The 18,935-nt window shown below is 43.8% G+C and overlaps 1 protein-coding gene across 2 annotated transcripts; it reads left to right on the top strand.

Moving 5' to 3' along the window:
• Positions 1–6,051: 6,051 nt before the first annotated feature.
• LOC149995707 (uncharacterized) lies at positions 6,052–16,711 on the top strand. Of its 2 annotated transcripts, none has more exons than XM_090259943.1 (3): positions 6,052–6,256; positions 10,012–10,138; positions 14,720–16,711. In XM_090259943.1, the coding sequence occupies exons 1-3, from the start codon at positions 6,155–6,157 to the stop codon at positions 16,633–16,635; spliced, it is 2,145 nt and encodes a 714-aa protein (XP_090116069.1). In that variant the 5' UTR covers positions 6,052–6,154; the 3' UTR covers positions 16,636–16,711. The 2 variants fall into 2 exon arrangements, with proteins under 2 accessions (XP_090116069.1, XP_090116070.1); XM_090259944.1 differs by having other exon boundaries at positions 6,193–6,256; positions 10,053–10,138.
• The last annotated feature ends 2,224 nt before the right edge of the window (positions 16,712–18,935 follow it).

Below are 18,935 nucleotides of genomic sequence, written 5' to 3'. Positions count from 1 at the left end.
AATTGATTTTTCACTCACACATTGGAGAAAGAGAGAGGGAGAAACATCAATGGTTGCCTCTCACTGGCCTCCAACTGGAGGCCGGGCCCACAACACAGGCATGTGCCCTGACTGGGAATCAAACCAGAGTCTATTTGCCTCTCTGGCCTGTATTCAATCTACTGAATCACACCAGCCAGGACAGAATGAAATACTTTTATTTAAAAGGAACAACCCTCATCCAGAAAGGACAAAAAGCCGCCTGTTAGGACCTCTTTACCAGAGTTACCTATCCATTTCTTGACCCAGTTAAGGAGATTAAACTGTTAGTTTTCTGAGCCTCTTCTAAAGACTAGACAGTTTACGGAAAACCTCCCCCATGCTGGTGTTTTAGAAACTTATACAAACAGGACGTGCCAGACCCAAATGCCCAAAAACTAAACCCAAAGATAACACCAGAAGAAACTGAGCCTTGCACAATCAGAATCAAACTTCCAGTTTTATAACTTATTGCCAAGATTACCCAGAGGCAAACTGCCCACCCTTTATCACCCAATTAAAAAGTCCCACCCTTTCACCAGGAGTCCTGCCTCTCATGCATTTAGTCCATCTCTTTACATGGAAAGGAATAAAATATGGCTCTGCATTTTCTTGGTGAAATTTCACTGCCTAAGTCACCGAGTTTCCCGCTCTTTAGGATTTCTGGAGGGATTCCGTCGCTTCCTGGTGCTCAGTCGCTCCACCATCTACTCTGTCTCTGCTGGAAGGAGGGTTACATCCCCCAGGATATGAGAGACGCCAACATTATCACCATGTACAAGAACAAAGGAGACCGCAGTGACTGCAACAACTATCGGGGCATCTCTCTCCTCAGCGTCGTCGGCAAAGTATTCGCCCGGGTCGCTCTTGCCCGCCTGCAGACCCTTGCTTCCCGCGTCTACCCAGAGCCCCAGTGTGGCTTCAGAGCTGGCCGATCAACAGTGGACATGATCTTCTCCCTACGCCAGCTGCAGGAGAAGTGTCACGAGCAGCATAAACCACTCTACCTCGCCTTTATCGACCTCACGAAGGCGTTTGATCTGGTCAGTCGAAGCGGTCTCTTCAGCTTGCTACGGAAGATTGGCTGTCCACCACATCTGCTTGCTGTGGTCATGTCCTTTCACGACAACATGCACAGCACGGTGTCCTACAACGGCGCAACCTCTGAGGCCTTCGCAGTCAGCAGCGGAGTAAAACAGGGCTGCGTCTTCGCGCCTACGCTGTTCGGAATCTTCTCCATGCTCCTCCAATACACCTTTAAGGACTGCAGCGAGGGTGTCTTCATTCACACCAGATCCGATGGCAAGCTCTACAACCTGGCCCGTCTTCGAGCCAAGACCAAAGTCAAAGAGGTGCTCATCCGTGAGATGCTCTTCGCCGACGACGCAGCTTTGACATCACACTCCGAAGAGGGACTCCAGCAGCTAGTCACTTGCCTTTCCCACGCATGCAAAGAGTTCGGACTAGCCATCAGCCTGACGAAGACGAACGTTATGGCTCAAGGCACGGGGACTCCCCCATGCATCACCATCGACGGATACACCCTGGAGGTTGTCAACGACTTCACTTACCTCGGGTCCACCATCTCGAGCTCTCTGTCAGTCGACTTGGAGGTCAACCGGAGAATCGCCAGGGCAGCCACAGTTATGGCCAAACTGAACCGGCGAGCGTGGAACAATTCCAGCCTCACTGAGAAAACCAGACTGCCCATCTACCAAGCCTGCGTACTCAGCACTCTCCTCTATGGCAGCGAGACGTGGACCACCTACGGAAGGCACAAAAGGAAACTCAACAGCTTCCACATGAGGTGCCTGCGACGCGTCCTGCATGTCGCCTGGCAGGATAAGGTCCCCAACACCGAGGTGCTGAAGCGAGCCAATATGAGCAGTTTGCATGCAGTTCTTAGTGAGAGACGCCTCAGGTGGCTTGGCCATGTCAAAAGAATGGATGCAGGCCGTATTCCCAAAGACCTCCTCTACGGCGAGCTAGCAGAAGGCCAGAGGATGACAGGGCGCCCAAAACTGCGGTTCAAAGACATCTGCAAAAAGGATATGACACAGTGCTCCATCAATCTCAACACATGGGAAGTTCAAGCAGACGACCGCCTAGCCTGGAGGCTCGCGGTCAGACAAGGTACGTCACGCGCAGAGGCTGCGCGCAACGAGGAGGCGGTCCAGAAAAGATCGAGGCGGAAGCAGCGTCAACAGCAGCAACAACGGCCATCTGCCTTCACCTGTAACAAGTGTGGCAGGGATTGTCACTCCCGAGTCGGACTGCACAGCCATTCTCGGCGGTGCAGATAGACTCTCAAGAAGCTACGCCATCGTCTCTCGAGACGGACGGCTGCCGACGACGGAAGTCACCGAGTGTGCTAACAAACCCAACCTTGGTGCTCATTTCAAACGTAGTTGCTATACCAACAGATATCACCTGTGGGTGCCTTTTCAAAGCCACAAACCCGTCAAACCTGCCTGAAGTGTTTGTGAAAATAAATGGATCTTTTCAGATTTGCCATATCTGCTAGAGTCCACACAGACTTCAACCCATGGAGGAGATGGTTTCAGGGTTCCTTATTCTGAGTATAAATCTCCCATTGGAGCATCTCTGTATGACAATAAATGTCTCCAAAACTCAATTCAGTGACTGATATGAAATTAATGAAGGCACTAACTCTGGCCCTTAAAAAGGTAGAGTTAATGAAATTCACCGAACCCTTACAAATACTAATCTAGGATTTGGTTTCTGACTTTTTTTTTTTTTAAATGCTAACAGCACCTTGGGGATTAGGAACTTATATATACCTGGGGAAATTAGAATTGGGAAGAGGAAGGGGGCTTTTCAAAGTCACAGAGAAATATCAGGATTAAGAGGCTGGATTCAAACTCATGAGTCTGGCTTCAGACCTGGAGGCAATCTACCATGACAAATTAAGCCTTGTCCTTGTCTTTCTGCATGTTCACTTATCTTGTGCATGAGGGGCTTCGATTGTATCCACTGTGGTCGATGTGAAGCCTCATTTTTACCCTTCAGGTGTTTTTGGTACATTCCCTGACGTGTCTGCAGTATTGAGGACAATGGATGTGATACCTGGGTCGTATTCAGAAGAGATACTAGAGACCTCTAGTTTTATTATCTCCCTGGTGGAGGTCTCACCTCTTCTTCATACAAGGAACTCAGTGTCCCCTGATCCTGTACTCTGTCCAGGACTGGCTGGAGCAGACAGAGGTGCTCACCATCTACTCCCTGCAGCCCTGACCTTGTTCCGGAGCCACATCCTCCTTTCCAGCCTCCCGTGTCTGCACCAGAGATCTTTCGGCAGGAAATGTCCTTGTGAACATAAACTCATTCCATTTTCAGGTACACTCTGGACACAACTGAGATTCTTACTCCTGTTTGCTCAAGATGAGCCAATGGGCCAAATCAGATTGGGTCTGTGCAGGACCCAGTTAGCATTGTTATGCTTATGGGCTTTTTCAGAGAAGAGGGTGAGGCCCCAGCATCCTTGGTGATAATTGGCACTCTGCTGTTAGGATATGTTCCTAAACAACACAATCCATTGAAGGGAACCAGGTGGCCTGTGTGGACACTCTGAAAGCGGACCTCCTTTCCCTTGTCATTTCCTTCTTACTGCTGTCAATATAATGTCTTGGATTAGTGCTGAATTTTTAAAGCCCTTCTAAATGTGAGTGATTGTCCATTTTCAACAGAGGGATCACCCCTGAGCAGCCCTTGTTAATTACCTGACACGTGAGCGTTATTTTGATGTCATTGCATTTTCATGGTCACCTATTGCTCGCTAGTCGTAAGTCAAACTGATTTTCCCTGTTACTGGAGAGAAACAAGTACACATTTTAAGATGCGACCTATATACTAAAGGCTGTGCAGGCCATGTTAAGGAGAATAACCCCATGTCACAGCTAAGGCCCCCTAAGCGGCATCAGGTGTCAGTTCATTTGCAGGCACAGCTTGATCTCTTATTGAACTCTAACTTCATATCCAGCCTTTACATGCTTGGTTACATTGCTCCTTGTGTTTTTCAACCTTTTATGGACGAGTTTTCCAAGTGTGCCTTGGTGTCTCACTAAGTCCTACCCAAAGATTTTATACCCACAGTCATGCAGGTACGTTATTAAAATACTTCTAGAGATCCTTTCGCAGATCATGCTTTGAAAAGGTCAGAAATGCATATCCAACAGTGGCTTTACAGACAAAGATTCATTGAAAAAGTTAATATGCTTCATCTTTTTTAACTGGGGAGCAAAGATATTAAACAGAGAGGTTTGGTGTGTTTGCTCAGCAATGGTAGCAACAATACTCTACACATTTTGTAGAAGAAATCTGGAGGGGACAGATTAGGCAGACCTAAAACAAGTGGATAAGTTGGCACCATGACTCACAGACCCTGAGAATATGAGTGGGACCCCAAAAATACTGAATTTAGTTATGGAGTGTGGGCCCCTTGTACAAGAGGCTTTCCTCACTAGATGAGTGTTCTAGGTGTCCATCTGTATCAGTGTACCAGCTGGTATTTTTGTCAGAGGCTTCATTCAGCCTGAGGGAAATTTTTTGACATATAATTTTTTTTGTTAATTTTGAAATAACCGTAACTTTATAGAAGAGTTGCAAACATAATAAAGTTTCTATTCGTATATGTCCTTTTCATATATTTATAGGAATGTACTTATATAGCCTTTAACTTTAGTTCCCATGATGTTAAAGAGTAGCCATGAAATAATCAAAACTAGTAAATTAATATTGGTACAATGCTATCAACCAAGTCACAGACTTGTTTTCTTCTGGCTGGCATGGCTCAGTGGATTTTTGCTGAACTGCAAACCAAAAGATTGCTGGTTTGATTCCCAGTCTGGGCACATGCCAGGTTAGCGGGATGTCTCTGGTTTGGGGTGTGCAAGATGCAACTATTTGATGTCTCTCTCCCTGTCTGTCTCCTGCTCTTTGACTCTCTCTATGAATAATTAAAATAATATCATAAAGAATAAATAAACCGACTTTATTAGGATATCACCCGATTTCCACTAATGTCCACTTTCTGTTCCAGGATCTGATCTAGGCTCTACATTGCATTTATTTTTTTATTGTTTATTCTATTACAGTTTTCCCAATTTCTTTTCTCCTACATTTTGTCCCCCTCACCCGACTCTCTCCTCTCACCCCATCAATCCCCTCTTTGTTGTCCTGCTCAATCCACTGAGCAATGCTGGCCTAATCTGTATTTTTCATTTTTAATATTATTGCACATAAATGTCCCTATTTTTTGATGATTTTAAGATTTAATGCGCTTTTTACGTCTTTGAGGTACACAAAGGATGAGTATGAATATGTACATTATTCTAAATATAATTTATACATAGGTTCACTGTATTCCATTAGGAATGCAAGAAGCATGTCTCCTCTGATCTTAAATATGTCCTATGATAATTACAGTATCATTTTGAAATTTGAATAACAGATAACTGTCACAATGAAAATTTACCACTTTTTCAAATAAGTATTTTTCTTAATTGATTTTTATAACTAAACAATAATCTTCCATTTCGGTTTATATTCTTTGTAATTTTTTGTATCAAACGTTTGTCTTACATTCTTGTGTTACCTCTGTCATATATGTGATGGTGTAATTAGGTCATTTATGAATTTTTTTTCGACCCTGTAATGCAGGAATACCTCCTTTTACTATGACTGACTATGGAGTTGCAGAGATGATGCACGTTCATCTACAGGCACGAAAGACCCTTCACCAGGAACAGACGACATCTTTTGTCATTTTCAAGCTCTCTTTTGGACCAGGACGTCTTATTTCTCAGGACTTTCCCTGGTGAACCTCGGTATCTCCTCATGCAATGAGGTGGGAAACCACTTTGTAGCGTTCGGACAGTAGGAACCACGGTACCCAGAAGGCTGTTCAGGGCTGAGCCAATGGAGGCTCAGAAAAGGCATTTCCGTTAGGGCGGAGCGCTTGTGGGCGGGACTTCCGTCGCCCAGTGGCTGGCATTTTACCTTCACTCAGGATCGTCTCACCGGTCAGTGGTTTAATGGAGATACCCGTTGTCGCCGCGGTATAAACGCGATTGTGAGTCTCCGTGTCTCCGCTCAGGTGACCTGCTCCTGCTCCGGGATGGGGACCGCGGTGCCCTGCGCCCCCGCCTCGCCCGTCGCTTCCGGCCCGGTCCGCCCACAGCGTCCGGCGGCGGGGGCCGCACTGAGGCGCCGGGCTGAGGTGAGTGCGGTCCCGGGCCCTCCCCTCCCCCACCGAGCCCCGCACCCGGGTGCGCGGTGCCGTCCCGTCCTGCAACCGAGGCCACGGCTTCCGGGTCGTGAGGCGCCGTGGGTGACAAGGGTGTCACGGGGTGAGGTGGGTGACGGGCTGACGGGCCGCCGTGGAAGGACTCGCAGGTGCCGCTGACCCTGAAGGACGCGCAGTCCTGGCGGCCGCCCTGCATCGGCCTTAAACAGTCTGAGGCGGAGCAGGGGGCGGCGTTGCCAGGGAAGGCCGTGACCGAGAGGGGCCACGTGCTGTGTCTGGGTTTCCAAGGCTTTTCCATCCTGCTGAGACAGAAACCTGCTGGGGTCCGGTGATGAGAGAGAGAGGCTCAGGGAGAGGGGCCCTCGTTCCAGGTCAGAGGGCTGGTGAGAGGCCCCACTGAGGACAGACTCTTACCTGAGGTCCCCAGACCGCAGGGCGGGGCCGGGATACAGCTGAGACCCGCTGAGCTGGAGGTGCAGGTGGGTGCCTGCGTGTTCCCGGAGGTTCTGAAGTGGAAAACCATTATGGAACTAGACGAGGAAGGACAGGGTGTCCCAGCCCCTCCCTGGTGGTGACACTACCTTATGGTGACGTAAGACTCTTTCCTTGATGGTTTCCCAGCTCTGGGATGTGAGGACCCTGTGGAAACCACAGACCTGAGTGCGGGTCACAGGTAATATCAAGGTGCTCCCATGTGTGGTGTCAACGTAAGAAACATTCAAACTGCAGAAACTGTTTTTACTGTTTATTTTAGCCAAACTGATGATGACTGCTAGGAAACAATCTCAATGGAGTGAGATAATGCTTCAGAAAATGGCAGTTTTAGCATTTATTGTGTCTCTCAGAGAAAAGGGAAGACAGAAGGGGGAACTTGTACTCCATTGGTGATAGGTTAGTGAGACGGGAGAAAAGAAAAGGAAAGTCTGATATTAGATAAAAATTAAAAATGCCCTTTTACATTGGTGGATATAGGATAGTTAAATATTTAATTACTTAAGACAATAATAAGAACAATAAGGGGTTGTTTGGTCTCTGTTCTGGTGCAGAGGATGTCCCCAGAGAGGTAAGAAAAAAGGAAATTATCCTGACATTCCAAAGTTTGTTAAGTGCAAAAATAGATAGATGGACTCAGTTAAGGTAAAAATTGACCTTCCTCACAGAAGTTACTGGCCTAGGACAAGAATCCTGTCCATGAATAGCTTTTAGTGGGAAGTTTTAATTTCTGACCGTATATCTCTGGGTATTCTCGGTCTCTCAGTTTGTGAGGCCATCATGATGGACTTCCCCAAACTGATCAGGGTTAGCATGTGGCCCCTGAAACAGAGCACACAGGCTGTTCAGTTATGAGAGGCATGATTTCCCACCACCAAAAAGCATAACTCTGAATACCGTAGTTTGGCGAAAAGGAAAAGGAGTTGTTTTTTTAAAGCGTATACAGATTTCGATTAATGGCGGATTGTTTTCCTTAAGTCTTACTTTCTTTAAAACACTGAGACACAGAGTTCTGGCCTTCCCTGCCAAAGTAGTTAGTTTTAGAATAGAAAAGTCAGAGAAACAATTTTGCTCTAGGAAACTAGGAGTCTCGGGTTTTGTATTTCCCAGACACAGTTCAGCTTTACCGGCAGCTCCCAGTAAGTTGTGCCTGATTAGAGAGGTTTTGCCTGTGTTGTGTTTTTCAGCTCTTAATGCAGAAACATGTGGCCCCTTCTTTCCCACCTGACCTTAAGGCTGGTTCGTGAGATGCTTCGTTTCTCTTTCAACCCTCATGGCTCCCTCCCTTAATGTCTGTTGCCTTATTTTTAAATGCCTGACCACAGCCTGTGACACAGTATGTGGCGACCAGTCACGGTCACTTGTAGAATTTTGGACAGGACACGTAACATTTTTGTCACTATTCTATGGTCCAAGCCCCTCCTCTCTCTGTGGAATTTGCATTGAAAAATTAAGTATTTCTGGAAAATGTCTGTGTTCCACTGAGTTCCATCTCCCATCCCCAAACCATGGGCTATGGAGAATTTGGGGGACCCTGCTCTCTAACAACCCCACCACCTGCATTTTTTAAAAGATTATTTATTTATGATAGGAGGGAGAAAGAAAGGGAGAAAAACGTAGATGTGTGAGAGAAACAATTGGATGCCTCTCACATGCCCTCAACTGGGGACCTGGCCTGCAACCCAGGCATGTGCCCTGACAGGGAATGGAACCATCTACCCCTAGGTTAGCAGGCTGGAACTCAATCCACGGAGGCACACCAGCCAGGGTGGGGCCCCTATTCTTTTTCATCCACACTGGCTACCAGTGGGAATAGTTATGGAAGATTATCTAGGGAGAGACTCAAGCGCTTCCAAATGCTTCGAGGTTCCACAGAATTGGGAATAGTTACCTCAGTTACCTTTTGTGTTTGTGAAAAACAAGGAAGAAGGGGTTAAAAATCAGACTTGTAAAACGGTCAAATGAGAATTTGGTTCAAGCATAGAATGAGGCTCTTGCGTAAAAGAAAGGAGTTGATCTCTCCTGGGCTTAACAGGCTCCATTTTGCAGCTAGTGGGAAACAGATTATGGGAGTAAAACAGGAGGCATAGAGCCCAGGACCAGGTAAATTCTGTCATCCTATGAGAGATGGTGAACCAGAGTAGGGCCTCAGAGGTAGAAGAAAAGGTTGGATTGTTGGACCTTTTTTTGTGTGTGTATTTTTTTCCATTAGTGTTTTTCCTCCTTACCCTCTTCCATTACCTTGACTCCTATTCCCCATCATTTTATTGAAGATGGACACAAAGAGTTTCAGATTTAAAATAATATATATTTTCTTTATTAATTTTTTTACAGAGAGGGGAAGGAAGGGGGAACGAAAAGGAGAAACACATCAATGTGTGGTTTCCTCCTGCACATTCCCTACCGAGGACCCCAGCCCACAACCCAGAACTGTGTGCCCTGACCGTGAATAGAACCAGAAACCCTTTGGTTCTCAGGCTGACACAGTCCACTGAGCCACACCAGATATGGCTAGAGATTTAGCTTGTGCAGTTGGGAGAGATAAAGTGTTCAAAACCACCCGAGCGTTTTTGGTTGTAGCAGCTGAAGCCTTGGAGGCTCCATCAGCTGGGCTGGGGAAGATGGTGGTAGGTTAATTCTCTCTAGGAATATCAGATGATTTGTTTGGTTCACACTTTTAAAAGTTTCAAAAAGCAGTGAGTAGAAACCTGCAACATGAGTCTAGTAATCTGCTGAAGGTTTGAGGATGGAGTAAAACAAAATGGGGAGAGCATTTGTGCCTGTAGGCAAAGATGGCAGAGCTGAAGGTGTCAACTTGGTTTTGAGTCTGTGAAGCAGGTAAACATCACCCAATTATGCACAGGCAGAGGCAGTGAGAGCTGGTGGTCCTGGGAACCTGGTGTACAGATCTAAGGGTCAAACAACATAACACCGTATTTGGCTACCCTTTGAGTGGGAGATTCAGTGAAATATCTTAGCAGGAAGAATGGGACCCTGCAGCCTCCGCCCTGAGATTAGATGGCATTAACCTGCCCCACTTCCTCTTACCCCACCAGCTTTTACTGAGGGTGATCTGAGTGATTAATCAAACTGTGGTGAGACAGCAGGCAGCTCAGGCACCAAGGGCTGCTGCTTTTTCTGTATAGTGGGCCCTGCAGTGGGTTGCGTGTGGGGCATTGTGGGAATGCTGTGCCTAAGAAGGACTTTTCCAGATTTATTTTTGTTAATTCTGTCAGGTTGTTGTGACCTTTGAGGATGTCGCCGTGTGTTTCTCCAGGACAGAATGGTGCCTTCTTGGTGAAGCTCAGAGATCGCTGTACCTGAATGTGATGCTGGAGAACTACGCTCTTATATCTTCGCTGGGTAAGACCCTCTCTCCCAGCACGCTCTTCTTTGGCAGTCCTGCGCTCCCATTTTCTCAGGATTGCTTTGTTTCTATTCTAAGTTCTAAGGGTCCTGACCAGACTTGTACCCAGGGAGCAATGAACAGCAGTCTTAGGCTTTTTCTGGGAGAGACGGGTTATTTTTTCTGATACAGCAAAGAATTACAGATTAGCAATCTACTAGCATGCAGGAGAGTTTATAGTGATACATTCTCAGGTCAGAGATGGGGCCTTGCCGAGGTGGGGATGAGAGACATAGGTTCAGTGCGGCAACAGCAAGGGTGGCAAAAAGCATCAGGTCCTTTTTTCTGAGACGCTTTTCTTAGAGGGATGGGGTGGGGGAGTTACGTATTGATTGTCAGGTAAAGACTGTGTCAGTTTTCTCTCCATGGTTGGGACTTGATTACCTTAATTTAGGTATGTAGAGTTTTGGGGTGCGGGGGGCGGTATTAGCTGAAATTCTCATTTTGCTCCCGTCCATATTTTGCCCTCTTGTTGCAAAACAGATACCTCTCAGGAGGCAGTTAAAGCAGATGCATTCATGAGCTCTTTCTCTAAGCCCTAGGGACCCCCTGGTAAAACAGAGTGTGATCACAGACAGGCAGTTAATGAAAGTTGTTTTATGAAACTTCTTCTTTGGCCCCTGTGGAGCCCCTCCTGCCTGCCAACCAGGCATTTGCATGATTACACAGTTTCAAAAGCTTTCTGTCCCACGCAATGAAAATGATACATAGAACTTAAAGGGCTTCCCTGCCCCTATGCTAGCATGGTGTTTCTTGTCCTGTTCAGAACACCGGGCGTTACTATGGGACCTATTATGTGACCGGGCTCAGGACTGCTAAGGTCATGGGTAAGACACATCTCCCTCGTCCTCACTGCTTTGCTGGACAGTCTCTTCCCATGAACAAGCTGACCCTTGATTATGTCCAGGGGTCCTTTTTGCCTTGTGTTCCCAAGGGTGCCCTCTGTTCTCACATGTGGACTGTGGGCACTGCCCGCTTCCCCAGTTCTCTGGGTAGGTCCCGGCCTTGGCAGGGCTGGTTTGCTTGCACTGCCCCCTCCTCTCCCTGCAGCCCCAGCACCTGCTGAACTGAAGCCTCACAGGGAAGGATCTGAGGTCAGTAGTGTTGCCACAAGCCTAATGCATTTCTCATTGATTAATGAGAAAAAGCATTTTTTGTATACCTGTTGACCATTTCTACAGATATATATTTTATTCTCACTGTAGACTATTTTTATTGATTATTAGAAGAAGAAAGTGAGAAAGAGAAACATCAATGTGAGAGAGAAGCATCTGTTGGTTGCCTCTAGTTTGTACCTTTAGAAGGGGATCAAACCTGTAGTCTTGCTTGGGACAGTGCTCAAATTAATAAGCCACTTCATCAGTGTTGTAGCAAATATTATGCATGTATTCATTAATTCTGTTTTCTCAATTCAGTGGTCCTCTCTATATTGCGGTTCACTTATTGTCGAGATTTTAGAAAATATATTTATTTATCGTGGATTTTTCGCTATATCACGGATTTTGCGATACTGTATACGTATGTTGATAAATTTACGTAGGTGTAAGAGTAGAATGTGTTTAAGAATATAAGTAGTGTTAATAAAAGTGTGGAAAAGGTCAATGAGGGAGTGGGAAAGGTTAATAAGAGACTGGGAACGGTTTATAAGTGTGAGGGAAGGGTTTATAAAGCCTTAAAATATATATAAATAGTAAAATAAATGTAAGGCTCCTTCTTTGCAGATTTTCACCTATCGTGGGGGTGCCTAGAACGTAATACCCGCAATAAGTAGGGAATACTGCAGTCTTCTCAAACATCAATAACTCCTGATTTCTTTAGAACGGGCTGATCTACCCATTCTGAAAGGGGAATATTTGATGTCCCTAGTACAGTGCATTGTGTTTTTTACCATCAGATCTTATATTTTTTGCTCAATGTTACTTAGGTGCTCAGTGGTTGTGTGCATAGTAATTAAATTGTTATCTTCCTGAAGTCTTTGGTGTTATTAGCATGGAATATTTTTAACATCTCTTTATTTTCAGCATATTTATGTCCATAAAGATTAGTGAGTATCTTGGAAGCAGCATATATTGTGTCTTGTGGGAGGTTTATTTATTTATTTTTGGTTTGATTGTTTAAAGAGGAGAAGCAAGGGAGAAAGAGGAGAGAAACATCAATGTGTGGTTGCCTCTCGTATGCCCCAACTGGGGACCTGGCCCACAACCCAGACATGCTCCCTGATTGAGGATCAAACCAGCAACCCTTTGGTTAACATGTTGGCGCTCAGTCCATTGAGCCACACTAGCTGGGGATAATTTTGTTTTTGATTTCTGAAAACAGGATAAGTCCTGCATGACCTCAATTAATTAATTCATTAATTGAAAGATTTTATTCACTTTTAGAAAGGACTAATGGAGAAAGGGAGGGAGAAGAATATCAAGGTACGATAGATAAATAGATTGGTAGCCTCTCGCCTACCCCCAAATGGCACCTGTCCTGGAACCCAGGGATGTGCCCTGACTGGGAATTGAACCAACAACCTTTGGTTTTGTAGGGTGGCACTCAGTCCACTTAGCCACACCAGTGTGGACTATTTATTTCTTTGAAAAAATTTTTTAATTTTAAATACTGATGAAGTACATTATATTAGTTTCATAATTAAACACTATACATCTCAATAAATCTCACATCCATCTGACATACATAATTACTAGCCTGTACTTTACATTCCCATGAGTATTCTGTAACTTCCAATTTGTACTTTCTAATTCCTTCACTCTTTCACCCATCGTGAGAGTTTTCATGCATTTATTTGTGCTAAACTGATAACAGTGGCCTGAAGCAAAGTCTTGAATGCTTTTATGTCTTGTGCTTTTTATCCCTACAGCTACTCTCTGTCTTTTGATTGGAGAATTTCTTTAAGGACCTACTGTTGCCACCTTGTCATAGTTTTCTGCTCTTTTGTACTTCTTTCTTTGTTTTCATATCTTGCTGTCTTTTCTGTGTGATTTGATTCCATTCTCTTTTGTTTGTCCCTTCTATAGGAAATGTGCTTGTGGTTTGTTTTTATTAGACTTCTACAAAACTACTCATACTCTTAATAGTTCATTGTATCCAAAAAAAGGTTCAGTTGCATGGAAAAATTATAGTCTTGCCTCTTCCACACCACCCCTATATACGTTTTGATGTCACAGTTCACATCTTTATATATTGTTCATCATTTCACAAATTCTCACTACTGTTATTAGTAATACACTTTATGTATCCTATACTTTAGAGTTAATTGAAGCACACTGCACCAATGAAGTATTTTAGTATGTGAACTTGATGACATTACTGGCTTTCCAGAAAGTTTTTCACTTTCCGACATTTTTCTGTTTGTATTTAATATGCCTTTATTTCAGCTGCAAGTTTCTTTTTTTCTTTCCATTTCTAATAAGTCTTTGGTGGCACAAAACAGGCCACTAGAGTCAATGGTAGCACACGGCACTCTCTGGGACAAGTATTCTGTATTTAAAAACTCAACACGTTTGCTAAAGCTACTTTCCCTCTCTTCTTCTGTGTAGTTCTTTGTATTATACACCACTTTGTAGCACTTTGTGATAACTGTTCTCTTAAGCCTCTTCCGCTTTCCTTAAGAGATGCTCTTTATCATGGATAATTGTGTGATTATTCTTGAAGGGGGTTGAATACTTGTATTTTTTATTAATGCTGTCTGGCTGTCATCACAACATAGATCTTTTCCATTTTATTGGTTTGTACTCAGTTCTTCTATGACAGTGCTGGTTATCATGTCTTCTGCTTTCTCTTTGGAGTTCTATCATCTGTATTGCACATAACTGCTGAACTGGGAAGGAAGTGGAAAAGTCCCGTGTGTATGACCTGACAGGATGTTCACAGAGGGTGTCTGGCATTGGCGAAGGGAAATTGGGGAGAATTTTATTCCAAGTAATGAGGAACCAGTTCTCTTTAAATGTATTTATCATTATTGGTAGTGGCCATACCTTTATCTACTTGTCCTTTACCAGTGTTGGCACATTGCCAGTTTTTACTCTCAGTAGTTTTCATTTGAGCTCTGAGTTCTAGCCATGGATAATCTCTGCCTCTCAACATCTACGACACAACCATTTCTCTGAGGAGTCTCTTTGGTGTGCTCTCCAGTTTTGATCAGTACCTGTTTGGACTTGAAGTGCACAAGAATTTCTATGCAAAACCTGCACAGCATCTGCTGTGCTGCGGTTGATGTTGATGGTTTGAGGCACATTCCCATTCCTCTACACAGTCTTACGTCACAAGCAAGACTGGATTTTTAGGCAGCTATTATCTGAGGACAACTTGTACGACCCGCCTCTCTTCCTTGTGTCCCATTCTATCCTAATATCTTTCATTTAGTGAGGTGCCCATTATTTACTGAACCGAGGGCCTTTCTCACAGTCTATCTCATTAGTCTGGGAAATGACCATGTAGGTGCATGTCAGATGTTACACATGCAAATTTGTGATGAGAAGACCCCCTCCCTATAGGTCACTATGTATTTACTAGTGTTTGTATCTGTTCAGGTTGCTGCTGTGGAGCAGAGGATGTGGAGACACCCATTGGACAGGATATTTCTGGAAGGGAATCGCACATTAAGAATCCCAAGTCACTGCTATGCTTCCAGAACAGCCACCCCTGTGACCGTTGTGGGCCCATCTTGAGAGACGTTTTCCTCTTGGTTGAGCAGCAGGGAACACAACAGAGCCCGACACTGCTGAGGTGTGGGGCATGTGCAGAACCATTTTATCTCAGTGCACAGAGTCATCAGCACCAGGAGGAGGACAAAACAAAAAATTGTTTCATAAGCAGTGTGGACAGAATTTCCCTTGCAAAAACTTACAATTTCCATGTGTCACGGAAGCCTTGTACCTCTACTCATGTTGGAAAATGCTTTCTCAACAGCTCTGGACATAATGAGGAACTGGCTACTCATACGATGCACAGAGCAAAGGAAATCTCTAAGCCTGGAATGAGTTTTCAAAGTAGAAAACAATATTACACCACCAGAGAATGCACGAAAGCCATTGAATGTGACGATGCACTTGTTGAGGACCAGAGAGTCCTTACTGGAAGTACGTGCTTTGTATGTTGTGAATGTGGGAAATCTTTTACCAATAGATCTTCGCTTCAGGTACATCAGAGAGTTCACACTGGAGAAAGGCCTTATGAGTGCACTGAATGTGGAAAGTCTTTTACCCGGAGCTCACACCTCTTGGATCATCAGAAAGTTCACACTGGAGAAAGACCTTATAAGTGCACTGAATGTGGAAAATCTTTTACCCGTAGCTCATCCCTTCAGGTTCATCGGAGAGTTCACACTGGAGAGAGGCCTTATGAGTGCACTGAATGTGGAAAATCTTTCACTAATAGGTCTAACCTTAGTGAACATCAAAGACTTCACACTGGAGAAAGGCCTTACAAGTGCACCGAATGTGGAAAATCTTTTAACCTAAGTTCTTCCCTCCATGTTCATCAGAAAGTTCACACTGGAGAAAGGCCTTATGAGTGCACTGAATGTGGAAAATCTTTTACCCGTAGCTCATCCCTTCAGGTTCATCAGAGAGTTCACACTGGAGAGAGGCCTTATGAGTGCACTGAATGTGGAAAATCTTTCACTAGTAGGTATAACCTTAGTGAACATCAAAGACTTCACACTGGAGAAAGGCCTTACGAGTGCACCGAATGTGGAAAATCTTTTAACCAAAGTTGTTCCCTCCGTGTTCATCAGAAACTTCACACTGGAGAAAGGCCTTATGAGTGCAGTAAATGTAGAAAATCTTTTACCTCTATCTCGGCCCTCCGTTATCATCACAGAGTTCACACTGGAGAAAGGTTTTGTAAGTGTGATGAATGTGGGAAATTTTTTACCAGTAGCTCTTACCTCCGTGTTCATCAGCGTGTTCACACTGGGGAAAGGCCTCATGAGTGCAGTGAATGTAAAAAATCTTTTATCCATATCTCAGCCCTCCGTTATCACCACAGACTTCACACTGGAGAAAGGTTTTGTAAGTGTGATGAATGTGGGAAATTTTTTACCAGTAGCTCTTACCTCCGTGTTCATCAGCGTGTTCACACTGGGGAAAGGCCTCATGATTGCAGTGAATGTGGAAAATCTTTTATCAGTAGTCCTGCCCTTCGTTGTCATCAGAGAGTTCACACTGGAGAAAGGCCATACGAGTGCAGTGAATGTGGAAAATCTTTTACCAATAGCTCTGCCCTCCATCTTCATCATAGAGTTCACACTGGCGAAAGGCCTTATAAGTGCACTCAATGTGGAAAATCTTTTACTAGTAGCCCCGCCCTCCGTTATCATCAGAGAGTTCACACTGGAGAAAGGCCTTATGAGTGTGGTGAATGTGGGAAGTCTTTTACCAGTAGTTCTCATCTCTGCCGGCATCACAGAGTTCACACTGGAAAAAGGACTTCTAAGTGCAGTTAATGAGGGAAATCTTGTACCTGGAACTCTGCTTCTCATTGTCTTCAAAGTGTTCACACTGGATAAAGGTCTTATGAGTGCTTGAATATGCGTAATCCTTTACCTGCAGCAGTCACTTTCTTTACCTTCAAAGTCTTCAAAGCAAAGTAACACAAATGTTGGAAATATTTTCCCTGTAGTATTAACCTTCATTGTTGTGAGAGACTACACACAGGAGAAAAGTTTTGTGGCTTCAGGGAATGTGTAAAATTTCATTTTGTCAGTAGCCTTCGTTATCCTTAGAGGCTTCACACTGGACAAACGCATTGTGAGTGCAGTATAAATGGAAAGACTTTATCTCTGGTTGTCCTGGACCTGTCCTCAGAGAGTTCGCACTAGAGAAATATATGTATTTGCAATGAATGTGGGAAATTCTTTTTGTATCAGTCATTTTTCCTAGTATGGTCGAGTCAGTACTGTAAAGTATATTTTGAGTGCTGGGAAAATGAAACTGCTTGTACCTGACTATTGCCTTCTTTGTCATTAAATAATATAATGTCTAAGTTCTTATAACTTAAGATTTGAGAATTATTTTCTATCCATTGCTTTTGTTATCTTTTGACAAGTCACACAGGAGAAAGCTTTTGTATATGCATGCAATATGAGATTATTTTTTTTCTAGCAGTAGCCTTAATTATATTGAATTTTACTCAGTGAATGGCATTATGAGTACAGGGAATGGGAGAAATTTTTTTCTGAGTCTTTCTCCTTTCATACTATCAGAGACTTTACACCGGACATAGACCTTTGGAGATATCAAATGTGGAAAGACTTATCTCAGATTGAAGTCCATCTTAATCATATCTCACACTGCTTGAAAGCTTCAGGCATCATGTGAACTTGGGAAATCTTTAGCCATAAGTCTGTTCCCTTTTGACATTTGAGAATTCTCACTGTGTAAATAGTTAGATTTTAGGAAATCTAATTTTTCAGTGTAGTGAAACTGATGAAAACTTTTGAGGAAGCGTGTGAGTTTAGTTTAATGTATTCACAAGTCTTAGATGTTTAATGTTTAAATTTTGTAGATTTAAACCAATATGATCTAAATTGTGCCTCTATGCATTCTTAAAGCCTGTGGTGTTCGTCTAATTTGTATACTTTTAGCCCTTTTCATGTATTTGTTATGCTTTCTCTGTTGTTGCATTTTTCCAAAGGTTTATGATGAGCATTTGTAGAGGATATAAAAACATACTACTGGTATGTTTTTATTAAAATGCGTACTCACATAATTTAACTATCCTTTCATTAATTTGGGCTACTCTCATGTAATGAATAGGACAGTGACAAAAGAATCATCTATGTTGTAATGTCACCGATATTCACTTCTTGAATAACAGGTTATTTTTACTTTAGCGAATAATGTTTTTGGAATGAATTTTTCAATAGAAGAAAACATCAAAATTATTTGTATTTTCATGCTGCACACAATGTGCTGGGTACATATACACTTCAAAGAAGAATCTGCATTAATAACACGTTCTATCGCTTCTGTAAATTCAAACATTTAGTAATATAAGTCTTGCTTTTTATCATTCACCCATATTTATGGTCTGTCACCTGTGGTTTGCTGACTGCTGCAGGACTTGTAGTTTCACCAGGTGGTATGAGTTTGGACAGGTTTTTGTTGAGCCTGAAAGCCCTTTCGGAAGCCCAAGAGAAGAAATCAGTGATTAGACTTCTCATACCTTGGGCTATGCAACCTAGTTTTAAATCTTATTGACCATAGTTAAGATTACAGAAAAGTGGTACACTCTATGGGCCTCTGTATTTTCGCGCGTAAAATAGGGACCTAAAGTACCTTGCCTTGGCTGCAGTACACAGTGGGTTGAGTGTTGTCCCCCAATCTGAAAGGCTGCAGATTCAATCCCTGGTCAGTTTACGTGCCTGGTTTATGGAACAGGTCCCCAGTGAGGGGAGTGCGAGAGGCAAAGAATTGATTTTTCACTCACACATTGGAGAAAGAGAGAGGGAGAAACATCAATGGTTGCCTCTCACTGGCCTCCAACTGGAGGCCAGGCCCACAACCCAGGCATGTGCCCTGACTGGGAATCAAACCAGAGTCTATTTGCCTCTCTGGCCTGTATTCAATCTACTGAATCACACCAGCCAGGACAGAATGAAATACTTTTATTTAAAAGGAACAACCCTCATCCAGAAAGGACAAAAAGCCGCCTGTTAGGACCTCTTTACCAGAGTTACCTATCCATTTCTTGACCCAGTTAAGGAGATTAAACTGTTAGTTTTCTGAGCCTCTTCTAAAGACT

This window comes from Furipterus horrens, unplaced genomic scaffold (assembly GCF_987537825.1).
Source record: "Furipterus horrens unplaced genomic scaffold, mFurHor1.1.pri manual_scaffold_13, whole genome shotgun sequence".
Lineage (NCBI taxonomy): Eukaryota > Metazoa > Chordata > Mammalia > Chiroptera > Furipteridae > Furipterus > Furipterus horrens.
The sequence above is the reverse complement of the archived record's forward strand: the minus strand, read 5'-3'. Positions and strand labels throughout refer to the sequence as shown.

What these genes read in the sequence shown, in the direction of transcription:
- LOC149995707 (XM_090259943.1), top strand. Translation starts at nt 6,155, where the DNA reads ATGGGGACCGCGGTGCCCTGCGCCCCCGCCTCGCCCGTCGCTTCCGGC. An exon ending in CACTGAGGCGCCGGGCTGAG is followed by an intron (nt 6,257 to 10,011) that starts GTGAGTGCGGTC and finishes TAATTCTGTCAG; the next exon opens with GTTGTTGTGACCTTTGAGGA. An exon ending in CGCTCTTATATCTTCGCTGG is followed by an intron (nt 10,139 to 14,719) that starts GTAAGACCCTCT and finishes GTATCTGTTCAG; the next exon opens with GTTGCTGCTGTGGAGCAGAG.